The sequence below is a fragment of the Lithobates pipiens genome, unplaced genomic scaffold (assembly GCF_037356315.1).
Source record: "Lithobates pipiens isolate NorthernLeopardFrog02 unplaced genomic scaffold, aLitPip1_a1.2 Scaffold_10, whole genome shotgun sequence".
Classification (NCBI taxonomy): Eukaryota; Metazoa; Chordata; class Amphibia; order Anura; family Ranidae; genus Lithobates; species Lithobates pipiens.
Genome location: NW_027507686.1, coordinates 209,122,952 through 209,137,001, shown reverse-complemented (window position 1 = coordinate 209,137,001; position 14,050 = coordinate 209,122,952). Strand labels below are relative to the sequence as shown.

Genomic DNA, 14,050 nt, shown 5'->3' with positions numbered 1-14,050 from the left:
TGCACGTTTAGGAGACAGTTACAGTATCTACAGGTAAGCCTTATCTATAGGTATAACTTGCAAGGAGAGGTTTTCAACCTGTTTAACTTACAGTGAATCTGTGGTAGGCTATGGACATTCAAGTACTTACATATAAAGCATTTGTTAACCCAAAATAAAAAATAAATAAAAAACAGATGCTGTTTTGAGCAGTGATGGCGAACCTTGGCACCCCAAATATTTTGGAACTACATTTCCCATGATGCTCAACTACACTGCAGAGTGCATGAGCATCCTGGGAAATGTAGTTCCAAAAGATCTGGGTTGCCAAGGTTCACCATCACTGCCTTAGTTATACAACACAGCACTTGTGCCGTGTCATTTGGCCCCCTGCAACACCTAAAAAACCTGGCTGATCCTGCCTGGCTATGCGCCGCCCCCACCCCCCCCCCCCCCCGCAAACTGACCACGATAATCAGGGCTGCTGAAAACTTGGTCAGTTTACGTGATTCCATCATTTGCAGCCTGTTATCTGCTCTCCTGTGTCCTCTGTCCTTCTACCCCTCTATAGAATCATGTATGAGAGCAGGCAGGCAGTGTCCAAGGAAAAGTATAGACACATGTGGCTGACTACTAAGGTTCAAAAGCAGATTCCTATAGCTCTGGGCACAAACTTTGGGTGATCAGGGTTTTTCCCTCGCTTCTTATACCCCTCCCCCTCATAGCTCCTCCATTTCACCTCCATCTCGAACATGCATATAATAATATTAGATAATAATTTAGAATAGCCTGCTACAAGTCACAAAAATCGAATCTCATCAGGGTGGTTTATGTTCTGCAGACTCAGTGGACATAACTGTTCAATGCCAAAATAACCAACTCGAGAGTCATCTTTGGGGTTCACCCATCTCCCAATGCAGCTAGCTAAGGAAACGGGCAAGTCCACCCAAAAGTTAGATTTAAGTTCTAGTTGGAGTCTACTAGACCACTAAAAGCACTCCCCTTGCCATAATTCCCCCACCTGTTCCTGTGTGTTCCAGCTTCACATTCCACTACCCATAATTTAGCCTCGTCTAGCAAAGCTGCTGTCTAACACACACCAAAAGCCCAATTCCAAAATGATGCACATGGCTTTATATTGTCTGTGAGCTGCCTCCTGAGATGTGCCTGAACTCTGCTTCCTGCTCAAACAGCAACTGGACCTGAGACACGAGATTGTCAGATCTTTAGTCCGCAAACACACACCCAAGTAAGAGAAACAGCGTGGAATTACTTATTTTGCAGCCAGCACACTGATGGGCATTGATGGGCAACACTGATGAGAAGACACCGATTGGCAGCACTGATGAATACTGTTGGAACTGCACTGATAATCATTGCCCAAATTATCAGTTAAGATGTCCCTTTCACACAAGCCGGTTATCAGCTCACCTTACGCTGTCAGTGCGAGGAAAGGAATGATGATAGCCATCTTGTGTTTCAAACCGTGATCAGCTGTGATTGGCCCTTTACCCCAATCCGTGATCAACTGTGTCCTAATGACACAGCGATCAAAGTGCAACACGGCAGTGTGATCACGGGAGGACGTCATATTATACCCTCCCAAAACTGGTCGGCAAATGGTTAAACACTTTGATTCTTTAAAGTGGAACTCTAAGGCTCATTTACATCTGTATCACTCTTTGAAGAGTGATCCCTGATGGACCACTTTTCAGAGCGCAGTGCAGGCGATGTTTTTTCCCCCCGTTTAACTACTTCCCACCCGGCCAATGTACATATATGACCGGGTGTGAGCCGCCTCCTGACTGGACGTTCAGGAATGTCCTTCAGAAAGAGGGGGATCGTGCGCTCACGTGCCCGCGCAGCGGCGCGATCCCGATGCGCTCGTGTCACCCGGACACGGCGCATCTCGGATCGGCAGGAGGGCTCTGCGATTGGCCCTCCTGATCACATGACGGCCGTGTCCAATCACAACCGTCATGTGATCAAAACAAACAGCCGGTTGCTAGGCAATCGGCTCCTCCTCTCCTCACACAGAAATCGTCACTGAGGAGAGAGCGGATCACTGCAGCCGGCTGGAGATCAGTGAGTATGAGCTGTTTTTACAGCTTTTTACTTACTGATCACCAGTCTAGTGTAACCCTACAGTGTACACACAGATGTCCCCAAAATACACATGTCACCACACATGTCCCCAAATAATAAAAAGACATGTCCCCAAATAAAAAAAAACACATGTCCCACTAAAATCACATGTCCAATGATTATCTGTACATGATCCTTAGCGTACATATGTTCCTGATCACTCAAACCAATTATTATACACTTAACAGAATTTTTTTTACCAAAAACATGTAGCAGAATACATTTTATTGGATTTCTTTTAAAGTAGAAAAAAGAAAATAGTTTTTTTCCCAAATTTCCGCTTTTTCTGTGCTTATATCACAAAAAATAAAAAACAGAGTCGTGAATAAATACCACCAAAATAAAGCTCTATTTGTGCGAACAAAATGATAAAAATTTCATTTGAATACAGTGTAGCATGACCGCGCAAGTGTCATTGAAATTGCGAGAGCGATGAAAGCTGAAAATTGGGCTGGGAAGGAAGGGGGTGAAAGTGCCCTGTATTGTAGTGGTTAAACAGCCAAACAGGCTTTTTGAATGCAAATACCACAACTGCAAGCCTAGCAATTAGGCTCACAACTGCAGTCTGGCCCTATTTATCTGAATGCATCGCATTCCTCAGTGGTATTGCCTGTCAAACATGGCAAGGGTTTGTTTTTGCCTTGTTGCAGTTTAAAGAGTGTGGTAAAGATGGGGTTCAACCAACGATTTTTATTGCCCACTTCCCAACTGCATGTGTTAACTAAGCCTGATACAATTTTTCCTAAATACTCTGTCCCCAACTTAGGAAAAAAATGAATGCAAAAGCATAGAAAAATATTTACTTGCAGTGTTTTCTATTGCAATGTGCCATTGCACTTGCTAGAAACTCACTACACCTGGGAGGGTCAAAGCCCTCTCCTCCGACTGCCCCAGCTCACAGGAGCTGTAATAGAAGGCCTGGGAGTAGGAAGAGATCTCCCCTGCAGACACCAATGGAGACCGGACAGATTATCAACTCTACCCAATTCCACCCCAGCAGATATTTAACCCAAAAAAACAAAAAGTAGTATAAACACCTGACTGACTTGGTACTATCCAGCCTCTTGTACATAAGCAATCAGAGAAAAGAGCCAATTGGGTGTCTTGCATAAGTTAACAAGTAACATGCTGACAGGAGATGAGAGCAGAGAGATGATCTCATCAGTCTGTTGCTCTTTCACTGTCTAGCAGCAGTGAGGTGGCCTAGATGAAGCATAGAAAGCTGTGTAACTTTCAGGTCTGGATGGACAGAACTACAAAACTCTTTGGCTGGTAGGAGTCGTCTCTTATTTCACCATTTGCCTGGAGTATGGCTTTAAAGCGATGGCAACAGTCTAGTCACATTTGGAATGCACACTACACTTCTTAAAGTTGGGCACAAAACAAGGAATACTGGAAAGCCTTTTCTCCCTTGATAACTCTCATCCACATCAGTTGTCAGAACCTCAGTAGATCATTTCTGAAATGCATCATTTAACATGGCTGGCATTGTGTCTGACCCCCGGCCAAATAAAGAAAAAAAAATGGCAGGGAGAAAAAAAAATTTGATATGGGAAATGTAATTGTAATGCATGCAATAGCTTATGGACTTGTGCTCCTTTGAAACAGTCAATTACACATGAATGGGGGAGTGTCGCAGTGTTAATGACTACTCCCTATTCCCTGGGTGTGTAAATAAAAGAGCTGCTGACATTAACATTCCATCACACAGATGCTGCATGCTATGAAACAAATTAACAGCCGCCACATTGGACTGCCAGCTTTATAGGTTCACGGTCTGCAGTGTTTTTCTGTTTTGCCTTCCTATCTGCTGACATTTTATTTAATCCCCCACGCCATATGAAGTGGACGAGTGTGGAGGAACCTCTACCATCCCACTATTAAGAGGGCCGCCAAAATCCACTCCTTAGTGAGGCTTTTTATAAAACCACCGTGTCATCATGCCTTGAGCCTGCTGGTTTCTGGGAGGAATTGTTGGAGGAGGTTGCATTTTATTATTAGGGGGTCTTCAGCACAAAGAACAAATTAAAACCACCAGGAAAGGTGTGTAGTGAGGGCAGCACCTTATCGGCAGCCCTCCAACACAAAGCGGTGCATATTATTTACACCCATCTACACAGATTGAAGTTTAAAGTTCATGTCTCTTGAATCCGACTCCAAGAGTAGAGTAGAAGAAGAAGGTTATAATCCACCAGGTACCAAAATGTATCTATGGTTAACCACTTCTATAAATCGCTGGACTTTCAGTGGTTATACTGGGGTGATGCTTGCAGCTGTAGGCATCACCCCCAGTATAGGTTAGAGCCAGCAGTCAGAACTCTCTAATAGCAATCAGCGCGGCTAACTATCCGCTCAATTGCTATTACAAGCAGTGGGAGGGGACGTCCCACCCCTCCTACAGCGTTATCAGGCTCTCCTGTCCCACCAGGAGATCTAAGTGACTGCATCTGCCAGCAAGCCGGACAGCCAAGCAACGCCACAAATGGCTTTAATCGGCTGTTCGGAATAATAAACTGGAAATGGTGACATTTGATGTTTACATTCTTTGTGACAGCGAAAAAAGAAAAAAAAAAAAAAAAATGTATATACACACACACACACACACACATAAAAACAGCTCCCCCGTCCTCCCACACAAAGGGAAACGCACACAGCAATCGTTACACACATGCGGTATCACCGCCGAAGTCAGATCATGGGCAGTAAATTATAGCACCAGACCTCCTCTGTAAATCTAACGTGGTAACCTGTAAAGGTGTTAATGGTTGAATATTTTTTATTTCAGAGAATGCATAGAATATTGAAAAATGCACAGTAGACGTAGGTTAAAACAATAACAAACAAACCCCCACAAACAGACAAAGGTGGGACATTCATCAGGTCAGAATAATGCACAGGGAAAAAAAAAAAATACAAAAAAAAAAAAAAAAAAAAAAAAAGGGGGAGGAGAAGAGAAAAAAACAAACAAATAAAACAGTATATTACAGAAACAGTCTGTAAAGGCTTTTAACCACTACAGATCCGCGCGATTGCCAAATGACGGCATCAGCGCGGACCTACATTTCCGGGACTACGTCTATTGACGTCGTCCCGGATACGAGCGGCCTGCGCGCCCCCTGAGGGGCACACGCGGCGCGCTCTGTGATCGGCGAGTCCGTGAGACTCGCCTGATCACCGATCCGTGCAAGGGGTCGATCCCGACCCCTTATCACGTGATCAGCTGTCAGCCAATGACAGCTGATCATGTGATAGAACGGAGCCGGTAATCGGCTATTATTCCTCCTCGCGCTGACAGCGCGAGAGAAAAAAAAAAGCCGATCACCGGCGGCCGTGATCGGGACATCAGTCCCGATCACGTCCAGCAATACAGCTGACCACCTGCCCCCTGCCAGTGCCCACCTGCCCACCGCCGTGCCATCCTGAATAAAAGTGCTCCCCATCAGTGCCCACAGTGCCACCTACAGTGCCACCCACAATGCCACCCACAGTGCCATCCAGCAGTGCCACCAACAGTGCCACCAACAGTGCCCACAATCTGCCTCAAAGGTGCTGCGACCCAGTGCCGCCCATCAGTGCCCAGCAGTGCCGCCCATCAGTGCCCATCAGTCCCATCTATCAGTGGTACCTATCAGTGCCCATCCGTGCCACCCATCCATGCCATCTTATCTGTGCCCATCTTATCCCATCGGTGCCGCCTTATCTGTGCCTATTAGTGCCGCCTTAACTATGCCTATCAGTGCCCACCAGTGCAGCCCATCAGTGCCCACCAGTGCAGCCCATCAGTGCCCACCAGTGCAGCCCATCAGTGCCCACCAGTGCAGCCCATCAGTGCCCACCAGTGCAGCCCATCAGTGCCCACCAGTGCAGCCCATCAGTGCCCACCAGTGCAGCCCATCAGTGCCCACCAGTGCAGCCCATCAGTGCCCACCAGTGCAGCCCATCAGTGCCCACCAGTGCAGCCCATCAGTGCCCACCAGTGCAGCCCATCAGTGCCCACCAGTGCAGCCCATCAGTGCCCACCAGTGCAGCCCATCAGTGCCCACCAGTGCAGCCCATCAGTGCCCACCAGTGCAGCCCATCAGTGCCCACCAGTGCAGCCCATCAGTGCCCACCAGTGCAGCCCATCAGTGCCCACCAGTGCAGCCCATCAGTGCCCACCAGTGCAGCCCATCAGTGCCCACCAGTGCAGCCCATCAGTGCCCACCAGTGCAGCCCATCAGTGCCCACCAGTGCAGCCCATCAGTGCCCACCAGTGCAGCCCATCAGTGCCCACCAGTGCAGCCCATCAGTGCCCACCAGTGCAGCCCATCAGTGCCCACCAGTGCAGCCCATCAGTGCCCACCAGTGCAGCCCATCAGTGCCCACCAGTGCAGCCCATCAGTGCCCACCAGTGCAGCCCATCAGTGCCCACCAGTGCAGCCCATCAGTGCCCACCAGTGCAGCCCATCAGTGCCCACCAGTGCAGCCCATCAGTGCCCACCAGTGCAGCCCATCAGTGCCCACCAGTGCAGCCCATCAGTGCCCACCAGTGCAGCCCATCAGTGCCCACCAGTGCAGCCCATCAGTGCCCACCAGTGCAGCCCATCAGTGCCCACCAGTGCAGCCCATCAGTGCCCACCAGTGCAGCCCATCAGTGCCCACCAGTGCAGCCCATCAGTGCCCACCAGTGCAGCCCATCAGTGCCCACCAGTGCAGCCCATCAGTGCCCACCAGTGCAGCCCATCAGTGCCCACCAGTGCAGCCCATCAGTGCCCACCAGTGCAGCCCATCAGTGCCCACCAGTGCAGCCCATCAGTGCCCACCAGTGCAGCCCATCAGTGCCCACCAGTGCAGCCCATCAGTGCCCACCAGTGCAGCCCATCAGTGCCCACCAGTGCAGCCCATCAGTGCCCACCAGTGCAGCCCATCAGTGCCCACCAGTGCAGCCCATCAGTGCCCACCAGTGCAGCCCATCAGTGCCCACCAGTGCAGCCCATCAGTGCCCACCAGTGCAGCCCATCAGTGCCCACCAGTGCAGCCCATCAGTGCCCACCAGTGCAGCCCATCAGTGCCCACCAGTGCAGCCCATCAGTGCCCACCAGTGCAGCCCATCAGTGCCCACCAGTGCAGCCCATCAGTGCCCACCAATGCAGCCCATCAGTGCCCACCAATGCAGCCCATCAGTGCCCACCAATGCAGCCCATCAGTGCCCACCAATGCAGCCCATCAGTGCCCACCAATGCAGCCCATCAGTGCCCACCAATGCAGCCCATCAGTGCCCACCAATGCAGCCCATCAGTGCCCACCAATGCAGCCCATCAGTGCCCACCAATGCAGCCCATCAGTGCCCACCAATGCAGCCCATCAGTGCCCACCAATGCAGCCCATCAGTGCCCACCAATGCAGCCCATCAGTGCCCACCAATGCAGCCCATCAGTGCCCACCAATGCAGCCCATCAGTGCCCACCAATGCAGCCCATCAGTGCCCACCAATGCAGCCCATCAGTGCCCACCAATGCAGCCCATCAGTGCCCACCAATGCAGCCCATCAGTGCCCACCAATGCAGCCCATCAGTGCCCACCAATGCAGCCCATCAGTGCCCACCAATGCAGCCCATCAGTGCCCACCAATGCAGCCCATCAGTGCCCACCAATGCAGCCCATCAGTGCCCACCAATGCAGCCATCAGTGCCCACCAATGCAGCCATCAGTGCCCACCAATGCAGCCATCAGTGCCCACCAATGCAGCCATCAGTGCCCACCAATGCAGCCATCAGTGCCCACCAATGCAGCCATCAGTGCCCACCAATGCAGCCATCAGTGCCGCCTAATCAGCGCACTTCAATGAAGGAGAAAAATGACCCGTTTGCAAAATTTTATAACAAACTATTAAAACATGATTTATTTATTTTTATTTTTTTGCATCTTTTTTTGTTTGTTTAGCAAAAAATAAAACTCCGAGCTGTAACTAAATACCACCAAAAGAAAGCTCTATTTGTGGGAAAAAAATGATAAAAATTTCATTTGGGTACAGTGTTGTATGACCGCGCAATTGTCATTCAAAGTGCATCAGCGATGAAAGCTGAAAATTGGTCTGGGACTGAGGGGGGTTTAAGTGCCCAGTAAGCAAGTGGTTAAAGTGATGCCTATGGGTAGTAAAATTTACATTGTCGCCATTGCACGGCGTGCCCCATTTTAAAGTGTGACATGTTTGGTATCCATTTACTCAGCATAACATCTTTTATAAAAAAAAAAAAAAAAAAAAAGAAAAATTGGGTTATTTATTTTGTGTTTTTTTGTCTTAAAATTCAAAAGTATTCCCCCCCCCCTAAAAAACAAAAATTGCATTTGCAAATACCGTGTGATATTATTCAGGATTTGTATAGCGCCGACAGTTTACGCAGCGCTTTACAACATTAGGGCAGACAGTACAATTCAATACAGGGGGGAATCAGAGGGCCCTGCTAGTTAGAGCTTACAATCTGTTATTTGCGAGGGATCAGAGCCAACAGCCATAGAATTGGTCATCGGCACACCTTAAGGCCTCTTTTACACGGGGGGGGGGGACACGTCAGTTCTGACTGACTCTGCTTGATCAGCGGGGATCGAACTGTTGATCCCCGCTGATCAGGCGGATGACAGGTCAGTCTCCGCTCATTGTGCAGAGGCGGACCTGTCAGAGCCCTGCTGTCCTCTATGGGAGAGCAGATGAAAACTCCTGTCCATTTTCTTCTGACTCCATCCACCAGACGGATGGAAAATAGGGTTTCCATCCCTCTGAATTTGGCGGACAGGATTGGATAGCAGCAGATGGCAGCAGACATGTCACAGCTGACATCCTTCACTCCATAGGGGGGTGAATGGATCGTCCAATCAGGTCTGCCTAAAAAACGAATAGGTGGACCCGATTGGACAGCATGTGTGAAAGGGGTCTAGTTCAGGGGAAAAAAAAAAAAAAAAAAAAAGTTTATTGTACTGGATAGTCACACTACAGTGTAAACGTTTTCCTGAATGCATGTCTAATTGCCAAACATTGTATTTAAACAAAACCCAACCAATGTCAAAAGGTCCCTCAAAACGCCATGATATCATCAGGAGATGAAATACCATCAAAAAGTAACAACCATACTACAGAACAGGTAAATAAGATGGACTTGTGTCCCTAAATGTCTAACTACTAACTTCTACTGATACATTTATACACCAGTCAGCTATATTTAAACTTGGTAACTGTAATTAGCCTTAAAAGCCTTGACTGCACAAGCTTCCAAATTTGTGTTTTACCATGTTACAGGTATTTAGGACCTTCACAGAGGCAACGTTCTTTCAGGTGCATTCTGCTTGCATTTGTTATCAGTTTCAAAGTTCACTTATAAATGCATTTGACCTGCAGGTGACCACCTGACCTGTATTTTTTTTTTCTTTTAGCTTCACCTAAGCTGCAACAACCTGCTTCAATACCACCATTGATTTGTACAGAACAGGGGTCCCCAAACTTTTTAAACAAAGGATCAGTTTACGGTCCTTAAGACTTTAGGGGGACCGGACTGGGGTCAGTGGGTGGAATGGTGTCCCATTGTTGGTGGCAGTGGATGGAATGGTGCACCAAGGGCCAGATAAAGGCAAGCAAATGGTCGCAGTTTGGAGACCTCTGGTAAAGAGAAAAGTAGTTTTGATACCATTCCATCAATAAATGCCCGAAAGCTGCTCATACATTTGAGGGTTGTTGATTGTGCAGACTTAATGTAATCCTAAGTTAGAGGTCTAGTCAGGGGACTGTAGAAGGCTAAATTTTGGCTTGTATGATTAGGGTGAACCTGGCCAACTATTAGTGTTTGTCACCTATGACTAATCAACTGTTCACCTTGCCATCATAAGGGCTTCATTTCTCTGAAGTATGGACAGAAAGCCAATTCTTGGTTCAAAGTCGAGTCCTGAAGTCAGGATCAGAAAGGCACACAGAAGAGGGTTTTCTGGCTGACTAAAGACATAGCCCCTTGTGATGCTAGTTTTTGGGCAGACAATAAAAATAAAAAAAAAATAAAAAAAGGGGAGGAGAATAAAATATGCAGCAAGTTCACTTTAAAGTCAACAAGTCACACCGATTGACATGGTCTGTGTCATATGTTTGCTACAGACAGATTTTGATTTGTCAGGTAAATACATCCACAAACTGTAACTCAGCCAGCTTGCCTGGATGTAATTTAAATGCGTTACATAGAAAACCTCTCAGACTGTACAACTGCTGCTTAAAGCCTAACTACAGCTTCGATATAGTTTGTTTGGGCCAACCTGCCCACAAACTATGCACCTGCTGTCAGTGCTGTAAACCGTATGCAGCATCAGCTATATACAGTGCTGTCCCAGCAGCAGCGGTATGGGGACTTATCTGCTGCTAGAACAAAATCAAATTGGGCTGAATGACATTCACAGAAAGCCTTGTATTTCATCAAATACAAGGCTTCCTCTGAATGGCTGGGGAGGAGAGAGAGGCACGATATTATAATCTCCACCTCAGCAAATCAGATGAAGCCTTGTATTAGTTGATCAAAATACAAGGCTTCCAGTGACTGGCTAAGCAGCACTTGGCCAAACATGATTTTGCTCCAGCAGCAGACGGGAAGTCCCTTTACCATTTACAGACCGCAGAGCTGTATACTGTATGTAGCAGATGCTCTTCCCTTCAGTGCCCTGGCTGACAGCCGCAGCTATGATGTCATCACATACAGAGCAGGACCATTAAGACCTCAATTCGAAGTAAGGACACTGGCCCATATCCCAGAGAACTAGAGAAGAGAACAGCACCAGCTGCTGGGGAAGAAAGGGTAAAAGTAAAAAAATTTTTTACTGTTATCCTAGGCAACAAAGCATGTTTTATTCTTGCAGTATGGGAAAAGCCCCACTACAAGGGTGTTTTTATTTATCATATTCCTGGACTTCCCCTTTAAGTTTATCCAGAAAGATCAAATCTGAAATGGAATTGTACCATTGCCAGCATTATAAAGATATCACTTACCCAATGAATCAATGAAATCCTTGTTATTCTGGTAAAATCTGACGTATGAAGACAGCTTGCCACTCACAAATATGGTCAGAAGCTAAAAAGACAAATATGGGAAAACAAAACTGTTATTTCCCAATAATGAAATTCAAAATTACAAGATATGCTGCCCAAGTATAGTAGTGTGTTTAGTCACCGCTATGCAGAGCAGATTGCAGACCAGTGGTGAGATGAGCGGCAATAAATAACCTGTGTGCAGCCCTTTAAAGCGATTGTAAAGTCTCATAAAAAACAAACATATTATACTCATCACCTTTGTGCAGTGGTTTTGCATAGAGTAGCCCTGATCCTCCTCTTCTCAGGTCCCTCTGCTGCTCTTGGCCCCTCCCTTCTATTGAGTGCTACCCTCAGCCAGCAGCTTTCTATGGGGAAACCCGAGCCGAGTGCATTCAGATACGGAGCCCCAACCTGGCCCGTACCCTTTCTCCCCCGATTGGCTGACAGACTGACTGCTGCGGGAGCCAATGGCAAGTATTAGTGGGTGCTGGGGTGGCTGCTACACAGAAGTTTTTTTTAAGATAAAAAAACCTTCTGCCTTTACGAGCCAGTGCTGATAGGAGTTTATTCTTTTCAGAACAGCTTCTTTCCCCATACAATAGCAGCTGAAGCAAGGCAACTGCACATGCAATGAATTCTCAATGTCTCAGGAACGTCTCAAACTGATGAGAAGCATGCTGTATTGGACTAAAGAAGGCCATAAATTGGGAAGTAAACGGCAATAAATGTACATACACAATTCATTTACAGCTTAGAATTGCCAGGGGAACATCTCTGCAGGTATTTGTGTAAAAATCCAAAAGGAAGGAGAATCAGTTCTACTCCAAAGTACTACCGTTGGCCTCATTTATGCTAAGGAGAATGAGCTCTACTCCAAGGCCCAGCGGAAGGTCTCACTCACGTGCACTACATGCTCTCCATGTTATAACCGAAAGCTCATGGCCACAGCGGAGGACAGATGTGATGACTGGTGACACAGGAGATACACAATTCATGTTTACAAATCGATGACCCAATCTGATAATCTTATATTCCATCCTTTCCTTTTTATTACTCCCGATTATCTTTCCAAAGTATCTAAACTTCACAGAAAGCCATTTCCCTATGTAATGGCAATAAGCAAATCCTCAGTACTATGTACTGAGTTTTAGCAGTGCTAATCTATGCTTCCACAGTTTACATTTAAGTTTACATTTAGAGACCAACCTGAGACTGAGCTGGACAACATCAATGAACAGCAACCTTCTATATTGTACACGGACATCCATAACTACACCATAGCCACTTGGCTACCAGGGCACATGTTAAAATCTGCATTTTTTGCTAGATACTTTAAATCCCCAAAGAACTATATATTTCCTGAAAGCAGAGACCTTGCCGAATAAAACTGACAATTGCAGTGCTATGTCGCATAGTTTCCTGCAGTGAAGCCATTTATGAAATATATATTTTCAAGAGAAAAATACCAAAACAAAAAACATTACATTTTAGTGCAAAAACATTAAAATACAAATTTTTGGATAACATGTAAAAAGAATGAGGTTGCATTAAGTAAATAAAAACAAAACATGTCAAACCTTAAAACTGCATGGGCCTATGAAATTGAAAAAAAATATAGTATCCAAAATTCTCAAGGACATAAAAGCCTTTACAGGTTATCACTTTATAGTTGTCCCTAGAATTATTGCTCTCACTCGAAGGCTCAGTTCACACCTAAACTGGCCGCAGATTGCTCAGGAACGCTGTGCGTCCCTGTTCTCCATTTCAGGGACCAATCTTTGCCTGAATTCAGCCCTGAAACGGAGCCAAAGATGCCCGGGAAATATGTGAACCGGCTCAGAGAGCCGGTCACATTCTCCTATGCGGGGGAAACCTGCATCCAATTTGCATAAGTGTAAACCCAGCCTGACAGTTGCAGCAATACCTGAGTTTACATTTATGTGCATGCTCTATGGGGAGCATCAACATTGGGGTATATATGAAGAGGAGGAGGAGGAGGAGGGGGGGGGGGGTTTACTTTTGTTTATTTTATATATATATATATATATATATATATATATATATATATATATATATATATATATATATATATATATATATATATATATATATATATATTTTTTTTTTTTTTTTAAAACAGATTAATACTTTACTGCCATCATAAGAAGGCAAACTAGGTGGCAGGCCCACTTTATGAAGACATCAGGCATCTTATTCTTCCACGGCATGTTCAGAGCCCTGTAAGTGATCCCCTTACCTGAAAATCCCTTTAGCAACTTTAATAATACAGAGCTCAGGGGGCTGCTGCTGAGCTCGCTTTTGCCCCTTGAATACCAGAAGACTTATAAAAATATCTTGGCAGACAAGGGGTTAATGAGAATCACGGAAGAGTGCACAAAAGACTGAGAAGATCTAGCATAATCCCCATGAATTTATATTAGGAAGCAGACAGAAAGCTCCATGTGCATATTGAGGACCATTTTCCCCACACGTGATATGGCATTTTAGGTAAATGCACACCAATATTTTGGCAACATTATTATTGCCTTTTCATAAAAAACACTTACATCATGAATAAGTTCTCCTTCCAAAAACTTAACGGGCTTTAAGGCAAGGAGGTGATCAAGCAAGAATGCTTTGGGGTCCTTCAGTGCTCTCACAATGCATCTACAACAGAAAGTCTAAATTAGCACAACATATATTGGTTAAACACGATGAGTCATTACATACGATGACAGAAATCAGTCATATCCTTAAAAGTAGAGGTACACCCTAACTGGATAAAATTTAGTTTGCAAGAGCATGTGACTCGATCGCCGCGATCTCCTCACGGGGAGGAAGAACGGGGAGATGCTAATGTAAAACAAGCATCTCCCTGTTCTGCCTAGT

The 14,050-nt window shown here is 46.1% G+C and overlaps 1 protein-coding gene across 1 annotated transcript in view; it reads right to left on the bottom strand.

Annotated features, from left to right (window-relative positions):
* The window catches only part of EIF3M (eukaryotic translation initiation factor 3 subunit M), a 35,799-nt gene that overhangs the window by 5,576 nt on the left and 16,173 nt on the right, over window positions 1-14,050 (bottom strand). The window contains exons 7-8 of the mRNA XM_077460897.1: window positions 13,729-13,828; window positions 11,120-11,201 (exon numbers count right to left, since the gene is read on the bottom strand). Of these exons, the coding sequence (XP_077317023.1) occupies window positions 11,120-11,201; window positions 13,729-13,828 (182 nt within the window). The remainder of the gene's footprint in view (window positions 1-11,119; window positions 11,202-13,728; window positions 13,829-14,050) is intronic.